Genomic DNA, 14,205 nt, shown 5'->3' with positions numbered 1-14,205 from the left:
AGATAGTTCACCCAAAAATCATTTACTTACCCTCATGCCATCCCAGATGAAAAAATCTGTAGATGAAAAAAAAAATTCTGCAGAACACAAGCAAAGATTTTTAGGAGAATATTTCAGCTCTGTAGGTCATTTCAATGCAAGTGAATGGTGATCAGACCTTTGTAGCTCCAAAAATCACATAAAGGCAGCATAAAAGTAATCCGTCAGACTTCAGTATATCTTCAGTAGCCAAATGATAGATGTGGGTGAGAAACTATAAATGTCTACCTTCACTTTCACATTCTGAAAGCGAAAGTAGAGATTTATAGTAAAAAAAAAAAAAACAATTGAAATATTGATCTGTTTCTCACCCAAAGTGAGATATTCTTCAAAAAATCTTATTTTGTGTTTAGCAGAAGAAGAAAGTCATACATGTCTGGGATGGCATGAAAGTAAGTAAATAATGAGAATTTTTCATTTTTGGGTGAATTTTCCCTTTAAGGCTGTGCTGTTCTTGGAAAACAAAACTTTCCCTGCTGAAGAACAAAATGCTTATACCAGTGTAAAGGGGTCAAGCTGGTTTTTGAAACATAGCTGGTTTGTTCCTGTTCAAAGGTATGCTTGGCCAGTTTTAACCAGGTCGAAACCAGGTCCACCAGATGGTAATCCAGCTGATAAACTATCTACACCAGCTTGGATCAACTATTGACCGTTAATGTCCTGCTTGAACCATCTAGAAAGAAAGCTTCTGTCTGAAACTGGAATTAGCTGAATGTTTGAGCAAGGTTCATAATCATATGGTTCTGTTTGTTTTATAGGCTCACTGGAAAGGCTTTAAGGAGAGAAAAAAGTACAAAGACAGAAAGCAGTACCTGAAGGATCATACAGATGATGCTGTCAAGGTAAGATGATGATCAGCAGCTGCAACAGAAGTTCTAATGGAATGAAACAACATCTTAGAGCAGCTCTAATTACATCATATCTCAGTTGGCATGTTTATATTGATTCGACTTTATGTGATTAAATATATGAATGCCTTTTATATCTGTAGATTCAATCAATGGTCAGGATGCAGCAAGCTCGCAAAAAATACAGAGATCGTTTGAAATACTTCAGAGACCATGTGAGTATTGTTTAAGTGAATGCAGTATAATTTATAATGATTGCACAGTTTTTCGGTCAGGATTTCTGTAATGTTCTCCCTCCAATTTTCTGCTATTAGATAAATGATGTGGTGAAAATTCAGGCATTTATTCGAGCCAACAAAGCAAGAGATGACTACAAAACACTCAGTAAGCATTTACCCTCTTTCATATACTCATATATTGGCAATTGTCATGTCTCAACTGAAGCCGATTATATTTCATATTCTCTTTTACTGAGAACATGCCTCAAAAATTTCCCCCCTTCAATAGACACCAAATATAAACAACTACTTCTGTAGAAGACCCAATAAAAATGGCTTTTCTGTGTTGATGTACTGTGTTTCCTAGGGCAGGGCTATTTAACTTCATCGACAAGTGGGCCAGATGGAAAAAATCTTCGGGCCAAGCCAAAATATTCACTATATAAATAAAGCATCTGTGTGTATAGCTTTCATTTTTTTTTTTTTTTTTTTAAATCAAGAGAAACGTTTTCCAGCAGGAAATTCTGAAAAACAAAAAACAAGTGCTGTCCAAATTGGCCCTACCAAGAGAGTAAATCAGACTGATACTAAAAAATTTTAGAAAAAGAGTTTTTATATGGATGCATTGAAATAAACTTTTTGAATCAAATGTTTTCTTGACCAAATTAATGAATAGAACTTTACTGTTTCTCTAAACTCACGCTTGTCAGTCATCCTTGATTTGAGTTCTTCAATCTTCCTATTTCGTTAAAATCACAGATAATGATTGTAGTGCAGCCTCTGAAAGCGCCTAAAAACACTGTAAATCATCGATACGTGGCATGACGTCCGTCTAGCGCAAGTTTACATAAGAAAACAATTGAAAAACAGCATGATTTGACAACAATTGAACAGCCCCTAAGACAACCTCATGTGGGCAACTGAAAATGTCAAGGGCCACCAATTGAATAGGCCTGTCGGATGAAAAGAGGATGTTTGAGAGAGATTTTTTTTTTTTCTTTTTAAATAGCCAACAGCCTTCATGTTACATCACAGCCATAAAGCATGATTTGCTGTTGGTCCATGACAGGCGTTTTAAGGTTTTAACAGGTGTTTCTCATTCTAGAGAGCTAATTTTTTCTGGACAAAAAAATTGAGTACAGTATGAGTCACCAATATTTATTGACTTTTTTGTTCCTTGAAGAAAAAGACCATTTCAAATGTGTATATCTGCTATAAGTTAAACATTTCAACTAGTGTAAGAGTACACTTACACATAGATGGACTTAAAGCTAAGAGACATGGACTAAAAGCCACAAAAGTACAATTTTGATATCATGGGGTCCACCCTTGTATTTTACCTGCCTTTTATGAGACCATTCCCCATTTTTAACAGTCAACGCAGACGACCCTCCAATGGCAGTCGTTCGTAAGTTTGTTCACCTGCTGGATCACAGTGACCAGGACTTCCAGGAGGAGCTGGAGCTGATGCGGCTCAGAGAGGAGGTGATCACCAACATCCGCTCCAACCAACAGCTGGAGAACGATCTTAATCTGATGGACATTAAGATTGGCCTACTAGTGAAGAACAAGATCACCCTTCAGGAGGTGGTCTCTCACAGCAAGAAGCTCACCAAGAAGAACAAGGGTGAACTGTCCAACCTCATGATGATGAACAAGCAGAAAGGAGGCCTGAAGGCTCTCAGTAAAGAGAAGAGAGAGAAGCTGGAGGCATATCAGTTCCTCTTCTATGTCTTGCAGGTAAGCCTTACCAAAACTAGGTCAGCAGCTACATCAAAGTTTCTAACAATCATTGGATTATTTTTTGATCTCTGTTTTTTCCATAGACCAATCCCACCTATCTGGCCAAGCTGATCTTTCAGATGCCACAGAACAAGTCGACCAAGTTCATGGACTCTGTGATTTTCACATTGTACAATTATGCTTCCAATCAGCGTGAAGAGTACCTCTTGCTCAATCTTTTCAAAACTGCCCTACAAGAAGAAATCAAGTAGGAACTGATTGCTACGTTATGCTCTATATCCTTTATACTCACTTTAAAAAAAAAAAATCTGTAAAGGACTGTACTGTTTGTATTTTATCAACAATAGTTATGGAACGAATATAATTGGTTATAGAAACAGTATTTATCAAGATTATGATTGAATACATCGCATTCCTATAAATCTCTTAGTGATATTTGCCTTGTAAAAACAGATCAAAAGTGGATCAAATCCAGGAGATCGTAACAGGAAACCCGACAGTCATTAAGATGGTGGTGAGCTTTAACAGGGGTGCCCGTGGTCAGAATGCCCTCAGGCAGATCCTGGCTCCTGTAGTGAAGGAAATCATGGATGACAAGACACTCAACATCAAAACTGACCCTGTCGACATATACAAGAGCTGGGTGAACCAGATGGAGAGCCAAACAGGAGAGGCCAGGTGAGAATATTGACACATTAGAACCTATGTTCCTCAAATAGGAAACACTATTTCCGTTATTTATTTATTTATTATTTTGATTTTTTGGCCCATTTTCTTTGGGGCAAAATCTTCAGACTTCTGTGGAATGGATTTAAACATGGTAAAAAGTGTTAAACGGAAATAAGAGTTAGCCAAATTACCCAAAATATAAAATAATTAACCCTTTAAGCTCGGAAGGTGTTTTTAAAGATTTCCAGTTTTAGTGGCATGCCCATAATTAAGTAATTATAACTCTACAAAAATCAAAGAGGATCAGTTGTTTGGTATTTTAAAGAAAATTTTCACATTTTGTAATGATATAGATTGATAAATTATGAGACTCTCAGCTCAAGAAAAATCACCAAAAACACTTGAGCCAAAAATTAACTTTTTTTCTGGGAGATATTTTAACATTAATATCTCAGGGTGTAAATACGGTAGCTCCAAAAAACTTTTGTTTTGTTCCCAATCATGTCACCTGTAACTGAGAAAAATTTTGTGTTGATATGACAAAACAATCAAAAGCTATAGCATTACAAAAATAATTTATCCTAGTGTCCAAAAACATGTCCGAGGGTCCAAAAGCCTCTCCAAACAAATTAAACATAATAATTGTACATAAGAACTAATTACACATACAAATACATCAATGACTAAAGATATGCTCTCTCTCCAAAGCATGCAGGCATGAGTAGCGAGATCTCATTCAGTTCCATTCTGTGTCATTTAAGTCATCATTTAGTCTGTTGCTGCATCCCAATTCACCTACTTTTACTACGCCCTTAAAGTGTGCACTGTTTTTGTGATGCAATGTGTGTACTTTTTAGTATGTATCAAAAACGTGTGCAAGTATTGGGACACACTATCACATCATTAAATCACGCCTTGAAACAAAACACCCTTCTGTCGCATTGTTACATGTATCCTGTCATCGTACACCGACCTGTCAATCATCCTGTTACAGTTATCATGACATGCACGTACTTCATTTTATTTCATTCACTATTCCTCTTTGCATTTCATTTGCGATACCCTACAATGATTCCTACCTTATTGGAGAAGAAACAGTGCGTCGTTGAATATCTGTCGAGGGGTGTTTCGTGTGGAGAGCTACTGATGTTTTGATATAATAATGCACGTAGTAAAGTGTAGTTAATGCAAATCAAACTTGTCTCTTTTCCTATCATTATGTCTTTTCAATGTGTGATGTTTACAATGTGTTGCAGATTATATACTGTATAACACTGATAACAATTATATTTAAAGTTAAATATCTTATGTTTCACCATAAACTAAAGTAAAAATCTTGGATTATTTACTGAACTTGAATGTTAAGTCGGAAAGACAAAACACTTGAATGACATTGTGCTGGATCACTTTATTTGTTTATTTTTTTGTTTTCCTCTGGCAGTGTTACATACTGTTTACATCATTATTACAGAGAATCAGACCTCCGCTATATTTCAGTGATACCATTAATGACAAAAATAAAATGAGAACAGACAGTTGTGTTCATTTGGTTTATTTTCTGTTTGTGATATTCCTGTTTTTAATCGATATGGTGTGCTGACACTTTTCCTTAAAGATTATTTTCGAAAACTAAGCTCTTAAGAATACACAAGAGTATCCACAATAAGTGGTACAAATACAGTAGATGGACATAAAAGAATGCATGATGACAAAATAAGGATTATTAATCTTTCATACCCTTTCCTGATTCATGTAAATGGGAGCCGCTTGATAGTTTGCAATTTAATGAGCCGATCAGTGTCTTCATCTGACAGTGAGAACAAAGTACTTTCTCTTCACAGCGTTTAACCAAACTTGCATAACGTTTAAAGTTGTTTTATGTCGTAAATACATGATGAAGAGATGTTGCGCCGTCAGTTAGTTTTTCAAGTATGAAAATTGTAGTTCTGAAGCGAATGGTCAAACTCCTCTTCTGTCGAGCAAGGAATTGTGGGCAATATAAGCCGAAAGAGTGTTCACGGATCCACACTTAGAAAATTTACCGGAAATGGTAGAACATCCAGGCTTCCACATTCCACAATGATAGACCACTCACTTCCACATACTATGATTTGGGACACCCTAATTCTCATCTTGGGTACTTTTTAAGGCGGATAGTGTCCGCCTATTGGGATGCTGAGTGTCATGTACTTGGCGCCATCTCCTGGTGGCCGATTACGTTGTGTGTTATAAGCAACACCTGTTTGTTTACATGTAACATGTATGTAAAAGACATGTACTTAACTATTACTCACTACATTTTTGTCTGTGAGTAAAACAAATAGGCTTCTACTCTTTGGGAGCTTTCCAACAACATACTGTATGACACATAGCTATTTGATCAATTAAATATACAGTGCAATTTTTTTTTTTTTAATCAATTATCAAAACGGAAAACTTCTGATTTGTCTGCAAATTTCAAAGCACTTCTTCAGTTTTGGTCATATTGCCTACATGCATCGTAAAGTACAGCTTCTAAGCTTTAAAACGAAACATATATTGTGTTGGTCAAGACTGTGGTTATTAATATTTTGATAATTATTGTTTTCTCTGCAGGCCCGCCACGGGCCCTAATATATAAAAACAAAATAATAATAATTAATTATGGAGCTTTCTGCAGAGTTCTGCAGGCACATTCTGTGTGGGCCTGGTTATTGGAAAGTGTTCTGTTAATTGATATTAATTGAATACATATGAATAAATAAAAAATCATTTAAATCATAATGCAAAAGTAAAATGTATTGCTAGCTGACATTTCAGGGCTTCTTCTTGAATAATCTTGAACTTTCCATCTGATTCCTGCTTTTCAGCAAATTGCCATATGATGTGACACCAGAGCAAGCAATGAGTCACGAGGAGGTTCGAACCCGCCTGGAGGCCTCCATCAAGAATATGAGGACAGTCACAGACAAATTCCTCTCGGCTATAATTGTTTCTGTGGATAAAATTCCGTGAGTTCACACACCTGCGTTTGCTGGGTGACATTTCCCTTGTGGGTTAAGAAAGTCTTTGTCTTTATCAGTTGCACCCATTTCTTTATGCGGCAATCATAATCATTCTTTAATATATGAAAATGACTCTTGGCAGTCCTATGTTTGAATATTAAAATAGAGGTCGGTTACATGAGCCGCTTCTTTGTTCCTGTATGTAAGTCTGTTTATTTGACTAAATGTGCTCCCTTGTAGATATGGCATGCGCTTCATTGCTAAGACACTTAAGGACACACTTCATGAAAGGTTCCCTGATGCCACAGAGGATGAGCTCTTGAAGGTTTGTGACATTACAGCTTCTAGAAATCACACCTACTTTGTTCCAGTGCAGAACTTTAAGTCCAGACCAAGATGGCACATATTCAAATGTTTTAGGCACTGTGTTTACCTCTTTGCTAAATGTCACATCTCTAAGCTCCCATTTGCTGCTTCTACATAGTTCAGATCTGTCCCACTTTGGAATATTGTTGATTGTCCTGAATTCCGAGCATTTCTCTGCTTTTGCATCTTTGTTTTTTGGTGATATTCCAAATGGAATACTACAAGTAGTTTCCATCTCTTTTTTTTTTTTTCTTTTTTTTCTGGAAAGATTCCTCCACTCTCTCTTTTTCTCTATGCCATGGCTCCAGCTCTCTTCTTGGCCCTTGCTTATACTCCTTTCAAGAGGTTTCTGATTTTTGATGAGCAACCAGCCTAGGTAAGCCACTCCTTTTTCACTCTACTTTCATTCCTTCTCTTTTTCTTTGTATTTTGCTTTACCCCCCTGTAGAAGCAGATGATCTTCAATTAAAGGATAGAAAAGTGCACAATAAGATTTTTAGCAGAGGATTTGAAAGTTGCACAGATGTTGTGTTGGCCTGAAATACAGACAAAACACGTTCTGATTGTCTTTTAAGATTGTTGGCAACCTGCTGTATTACCGCTACATGAATCCTGCCATTGTGGCTCCTGATGCCTTTGATATCATCGACCTATCGGCTGGAGGCCAGCTGACCACGGAGCAGAGACGAAACCTGGGATCCATCGCCAAAATGCTGCAGCATGCCGCCTCCAACAAGATGTTCCTCGGAGACAACGCTCATCTGAACCCCATTAACGAATACCTCTCCAACTCATACCAGAAATTTAGGTACAAGTGACATGAGAGTGCCTGTTTTTGTTTCTTGACTTACACAAACACACTCCATTCTGATGCAAGATAATTTATGTCCCTCAGACGGTTCTTTTTGGCCGCTTGTGATGTCCCCTCTTTGGAAGACAAGTTCAATGTGGATCAATACTCTGACCTGGTCACCTTGACCAAGCCTGTGATCTACATTTCCATTGGGGAGATCATCAACACTCACACGGTAACCTTCTGAGGCTTGCTGTAGAGATCACACACAATGCAGCAGTATAGCTGGTTTTCAGGATTAAATATGTTGTTGTCTTCTTCAGCTTTTACTGGATCACCAGGATGCTATTGCACCGGACCACAATGACCCCATCCATGAGTTGCTAGATGACCTGGGAGAGGTGCCTACCATAGAGTCTTTAATAGGTGAGCATTTGCTTTAATTTCACAGGATGGTGAAGTCCTACAGCAGGGGGTTTATGAAGGTTATATAAAACTTAGGATTTTCTGGGTTGTTTTCATTAACATTAGTAAATGCAATCGTTAACATGAACTCATAAGGTACAATATTTTTACAGCATTTATCAGTGTTCATTTCCATACTGTACATTTTTACATAAAAGTTTGAAACATTAACATTACTTAATACATAATGAACTAACATGAACAAACAATGAACTGGGGGGCCTGACTACGCTGACTACCACCCTTGGAGTTTGCGAGTTCAAATCCCAGGGTGTGCTGAGTGACTCCAGCCAGGTCTCTTAAGCAACCAAATTGGCCCAGTTGCTAGGGAGGGTAGAGTCACATGGGGTAACCTTCCCATGGTCCCTATAATGTGGTTCGCTTTTGGTGCGGCGTGTGGTGAGTTGTGCGAGGATGCCGCGGTAGATGGCGTGAAGCCTCCTCATGCGCTATGTCTCCACGGTAACGCGCTCAACAAGCCACGTGATAAGATGCACGGGTTGACGGTCTCAGACCCTATGCCACCATGAGGACCTAGAGTGCACTGGGAATTGGGCATTCCAAATTGGGGAGAAAAGTGAGGGGGGGGAAGAACAAACAATGAACAATTGTATTTTGATTAATTAACATTAACCAACAAAAAATGATGAAAAAAAAAGTTCCATTATTAGTTCATAATACTTAATGCATTAACTAATGTTAAAGGAATATTCCAGGTTCAATACAAGTTGAGCTCAATTGACATAGTTTGTGGCATAATATTGATTACCTCAAAAAATAATTTCTTAAAGCAAAAATCGAGGTTACAGTGAGGCACTTACATTGGAAGTGAATGTGGCCAATTGTTGGAGGGTTTAAAGGCAGAAATGTGAAGAAGCTTATAATTTTATAAAATGACTTGCATTAATTCTTCTGCCAAAACTCATGTATTATTTGAGTTTTAAAGTTGTTTAAATCATTTTACAGTTGTTTTAAGGTTTTAGGGTTTGTTGACATTGCATTGTCATGGCAACAAAGTTGTAAAATTGGCTATAACTTTACACAGTTATCACAGTAAGTGATTTTATCGCACTAAAATTATTTTTACATGCATATTGTTTACGTTTTGTGGCTATAATTTTGAAATAGTGAGTATTTGAATGTTTACAAATTGGCCCCATTCACTTCCATTGTAAGTGCCTCACTGTAATCCAAATTTTTGCTTTTTTTTAAAGAAAAAGAGTGACAAGTGGAAAAAATTTTTTTGTAGTAATAAATATAATGCAACAAATGCTTCAGACTGAGCTTAACTTTCTTTAAAAAAAATACACATATTCTATATATATTTTAAAATTGATTTCTAAATGTGAGACATTAATGATCTGTTAAGCATTCTAGAAGGTTAGAAAGTTAATAAGTGTTATGAAGAAAATCTAGCTTTTTAATATTGGTGTTGAATGATAATCTACAGTGTCAGAGTAATTGACTGTCATTCTCTCTCAGGTGAGAGCCCACTTCCACCTGATGATCCCAATAAGGAAATGATGGGTAAGACAGAAGTTTCTCTCACACTCACCAACAAGTTTGATGTTCCTGATGAGGCCAATGCTGAAATGGATGCCAAGACTCTCCTCCTCAAGTAAGGATAATCCTTCACTCAATGTGCAAACTGTTTTCTTACTATTTCATCATAAATCTTTGACCATTCATTTTTATTATTTAGCACCAAGAGGCTTATAGTCGATGTGATCAGGTTCCAGCCAGGAGATACCCTCACTGAGATCCTCGAGACTGTTGCAACACCAGAGCAGGTACTTAAATAGCAGTTGTTTCAGAATTAAAGTGACTTGAATAAAAACAACCCTGGTTTCATGGAGTTTCTCTGTTTTACTTTGGAATAGGAAGCTGAATACCAGCGTGCCATGCAGCGACGAGCCATTCGTGATGCAAAGACCCCGGAGAAGATGAAGCAAGCCAAACCAGTTGTGGATGACAGTCTTACCTTGCAAGGCAAAAAGGACAAGATCAAGAGCAACCTGCAAAGACTAGGAGAGTTGGGCAAAGTTCACCCTGAGAAGAAATACCAGGATCTTATCAACGACATTGCTAAGGTACCATTCCTATGACCGTTATGACCGCATCCTGGGATTTTCAGACCTATTATAAATATGAAAATTCAAATGTATGTCAGTGGCTCCCACAATGTAATATCCCTTAAATGTGTCATTTTTTTCAGTAAACATTATTTACATACCTTAGGGCTCATCTGTAAGAATTAGTGCTGTCAGTCAATTACATTTTTTAATCGCGATTAATCACAGATTTTCAAAGTGCTGAAATTTGACTCTAAATATACTTCTTTTCCTGTCAAAATGCATTAATTTCCTTCTTAGAAAAAACAAAAAAACAATATGTAACAATATAAGGCTTTATTAAAATTTTCCAAATTAACAGTTTTCAAAGCCTTCCACAGTATAAAGATGGAAATGCACTAAAATAGCACCAATTCAAGTAACATTAAACGTTTCCCAAAGTCTAAGTGGGAGTTTGACTAATTGAAAGAACTAGTCTCCCCATTGGTTGCATATTCATTGCAATGGGCATTAAATCTCTTAAACTCTCATCCTCCACAGTATTAATCTGCTGGTAAACTGTGACTATCCTCTTTGTTACAGCTATCATGAAGCCGCGTTCATAATTTGCGTCAGGGCGTCATCGCTAGCATCAAACACCGTTTTGAACTCCACATGAAAAGCGCTTGCAGACAAAAACTTCTCATTCTGTGTTTTGGTGATAGTTAAGACTTGACGTGCTTCTGTGGTAATTAAAATGCGCCTTTCTTAGGCTGAAAAATATTTGATTTCTATCACAAGTTCCATCTGGGCTTGTTTTGTACAACAAATATCCTTTAGAGCTCCTTTTCCCATCACTTTATCACTGAAACTGAATCACTGCTGTGTATGTTGTGAAGTGTGCGTCAGTGTAATGACTCCGAGCGGACATATCGCAAAGATTCCGCCCTTCCAACCAGTGTTTATGATAGTTAATGCTGTATTAACGGTAAATGCGTTATTTGTGATAAAAAAAAATTAATAATTAACACGTTCAACTTTTTTAATTAATTGCATGCGTTAACGCGTTAATTTTGAGAACTCTAGTGTGAATATAGTACTCATTTGTCTTGTAATAATCAAAGAAATGGATATCCTGTGATAGTAAACTTATATAGATGTGAAAAAATATGATTTATGGAAGTGGAAATACATATTGGGACACTCGGATCACTTAACAACCCTATACACTTTTGGTAATCTAGCAACTAGAAAAAAAAAATATTTTTTGCAATTTTGGCATTTTTTTTATTGTTTCACTATACATAAGAGAAAGTCAAAAAATGATGTAAAGGGGCTGGAATGAGATCCTGGAGTATGCATTTATATATTGTATACTTATACGTCCACTTTTATTTGGTGGTGATGTGCGTAGGATATCCGGAACCAGAGGCGATATCGTCAGAGACGGAAGGCAGAGCTGGTAAAGCTTCAGCAGACTAATGCTGGTCTGAACTCCAAGAGCAATTTCTACAATGTGCAGATTGACTACTACAATCAGTACATCAAAACCTGCATGGACAATTTAGCCAGCAAGGGCAAGTGAGTGACAAGTTTTAACAATATATACTTTGCAGTTTTGCTTTGGTTTGTTCATATTTTTATCTCTGATTGGATAATTGCTGTTGAGCTCTTGGCTTCAGGTGGAAAATGGAATGGGAAAGAAAAGCAATGGAAATATCATTCTTTATGTCATTCCTTCACACAGAGTGTCTAAGAAACCTGGAGACCATAAGGCTAAGAAGAGTAAGCAGGTATCGCAGAAGTACACAGCAGCTCGTCTGCATGAAAAGGGAGTGCTCATTGACATTGAGGATTTACAGACAAATCAGTGAGTTTCAACTTTTCATTGCTTTTGGGTTTATAAATGTATATAATTTATAGGCAATAACCAGTACTTTATGTGCCAATTTTGTCCTCTTTGTCCTTTTAATAACTTTCATTTACGTCATCTTTTACAGGTATAAGAATGTAATTTTCGAGATCTCCCCATCTGAGGCCGTAGGAGTGTTTGATGTGAAAGCCAAGTTAATGGGAGTCCATTTGGAGACATTAATGCTGGAATACCAGGTGAAAGTTCTTTCCTAAATCTTCCTAAACATCTCATAATCTAATATCATGTATAGAGGAAGTTGTTGCCTTTTGTTAAAACTATGTTGTTTTTACTCCTTGATTACAGGACCTTCTCCAGCTACAATATGAGGGAGTGGCAGTGATGAAGCTGTTTGATAGAGCTACTGTTAATGTGAACCTTCTCATTTTCCTGCTCAACAAGAAGTTCTATGGCAAATAGAGACTCAGAGGGACTTCTCAGACTGTTGTACACCAAATGAAGCCTACACCACATGCATCTTTACAGTTTAAATGTGTCTGTTCTGCACTACTCTGACTATGCCTGCATACCTTTTGTGCCTTTCTTAAAGGATAGATTCCTTGAATGTACATTACTAAATGCATTGTTGATCCCCAACCTTAATCTTCCGGATATGTAATGGTTGACAATTTTTACTGAGATTATCAGTGTCCAAAAGAGTATCAATACTAGTTTGCTTTGATCTTTTGCAAGCTGCACTTGCATGAGCTTTGTGTACTGTATATGTTATATGTAAAAGAAGCATTTTTATTACTTAATCTAATCTTTGGGAGAAAAGAAATTGTTTCTTAGTATCCCTATCCTATAGGAAAGAAAATGAGTGTTACAGCCACATTCCTTCAAATGTTATCGAAATATATTTATTAGAGCAAATTTTGGTTCATTATTTGTAACCCAACAATGAGTAGGTACACTTAACTGACTGGTCAAAAATTATGATAATTGATGATATATATATATATATATATTATTATATTTTTTTTCAGACACTGTATGCTGGATGAGTTAACGTCCCACTTATTTTCGTAGTCTTGTGTCCATTGTTTTGTCCATTTTTCTTCGTTATACGGTGCCTTAACTTGAATAAACTGTAAGGAAAAAATTGGTGGAAAAGCCTTATCATGGCTCATAAATTCCTTATGTTGTTTGACAGCCAGAAGCACATAGTGTTTTTAATGTCGAAATCTATCTCACCGGTTTTATAAAATGTCTCTAAAGCAAGTTATATGATACTGCAGTTACAGATTTTGACTGACTGGTAATGATGTTGGTTTGTATGCTTCATTATGTTCAGGAAATCCATTCTTAAAAAACAACAACAAAAACAGTTTAAACTGGCATAATTTGATCTGCTGGAATTTGTAGTCTTTGAAACGAAAGGATTCAGCTTTTAAAGCAAAACCTATGTACATTTCTGGTGTTTGGTTCTGATACCTGGTGGCAGATTTTTTTTTTTAGCTATTGTACCCTTTAAACAAAGTGCCACACTGTTTTCTATTTCAGCATTTCAGAAAGCTGTATTATGCATATTTACATATGCATCTGGTATACTGGAATGCCAGATTTGTTTTAAATCTTAATGTATAATAAAACGTGTATTTTTGCTTATAATACCAGCAACACCGTAAAGTACAGGTAGCTCATAAAAATACTGATCAGAATGATGACATAGGATGATGAATTTCATTGTCTAAAGTTTTACATGGCAAAAAGTAATTTCAATTATACCTGAAATTCTTTGACCTCAGTGTATGTTTTTCAAGACACAAAATGCATGCTCACTGTAATGTTTCTTTCATGAATTGCAGATGGCTCTAGAGACAGTTGTTAGCTGTTGCACCTCTAAAACTATTAATAAAAAGAAATAAATGAACACCACAGTGATGGAGAGAATGATGCATACAGTATTGCTTTTGTTTTGAAGCCCAGACACTTTAAGGTATAACTAATTATGATTTTATTTATCTGTACAAATGGTATGTTGTATTACTGTTGTGTAAATGGCAGAAATATGACAACTTTTGAACATTTCAAATGCAGACCTACCTTTACAAAGGGTATTTAGGTACCATCTTCGTCAGATTTGTAAGTAAAAGTTACTGTTAGCTGAAATGTTT

At 36.5% G+C, this 14,205-nt stretch overlaps 1 protein-coding gene across 1 annotated transcript in view; it reads left to right on the top strand.

Moving 5' to 3' along the window:
* The window catches only part of iqgap1 (IQ motif containing GTPase activating protein 1), a 56,790-nt gene extending 42,824 nt beyond the window's left edge, over positions 1-13,966 (top strand). Inside the window, exons 20-37 of the mRNA XM_051652506.1 lie at positions 798-881; positions 1,031-1,102; positions 1,202-1,271; positions 2,481-2,845; positions 2,932-3,095; positions 3,302-3,526; positions 6,367-6,507; positions 6,742-6,826; positions 7,443-7,675; positions 7,763-7,895; positions 7,984-8,086; positions 9,608-9,743; positions 9,828-9,915; positions 10,006-10,215; positions 11,591-11,757; positions 11,924-12,046; positions 12,177-12,285; positions 12,395-13,966. Coding sequence (XP_051508466.1) covers positions 798-881; positions 1,031-1,102; positions 1,202-1,271; positions 2,481-2,845; positions 2,932-3,095; positions 3,302-3,526; positions 6,367-6,507; positions 6,742-6,826; positions 7,443-7,675; positions 7,763-7,895; positions 7,984-8,086; positions 9,608-9,743; positions 9,828-9,915; positions 10,006-10,215; positions 11,591-11,757; positions 11,924-12,046; positions 12,177-12,285; positions 12,395-12,508 — 2,622 coding nt within the window. The 3' untranslated portion in view covers positions 12,509-13,966. The remainder of the gene's footprint in view (positions 1-797; positions 882-1,030; positions 1,103-1,201; positions 1,272-2,480; positions 2,846-2,931; positions 3,096-3,301; positions 3,527-6,366; positions 6,508-6,741; positions 6,827-7,442; positions 7,676-7,762; positions 7,896-7,983; positions 8,087-9,607; positions 9,744-9,827; positions 9,916-10,005; positions 10,216-11,590; positions 11,758-11,923; positions 12,047-12,176; positions 12,286-12,394) is intronic.
* Positions 13,967-14,205: the final 239 nt, after the last annotated feature.

This window comes from Myxocyprinus asiaticus, chromosome 2 (genome assembly GCF_019703515.2).
Source record: "Myxocyprinus asiaticus isolate MX2 ecotype Aquarium Trade chromosome 2, UBuf_Myxa_2, whole genome shotgun sequence".
In the NCBI taxonomy this organism is placed as follows: domain Eukaryota; kingdom Metazoa; phylum Chordata; class Actinopteri; order Cypriniformes; family Catostomidae; genus Myxocyprinus; species Myxocyprinus asiaticus.
Note: the sequence above shows the minus strand (reverse complement) of the source record. Positions and strands in the feature narration are given on the sequence as shown.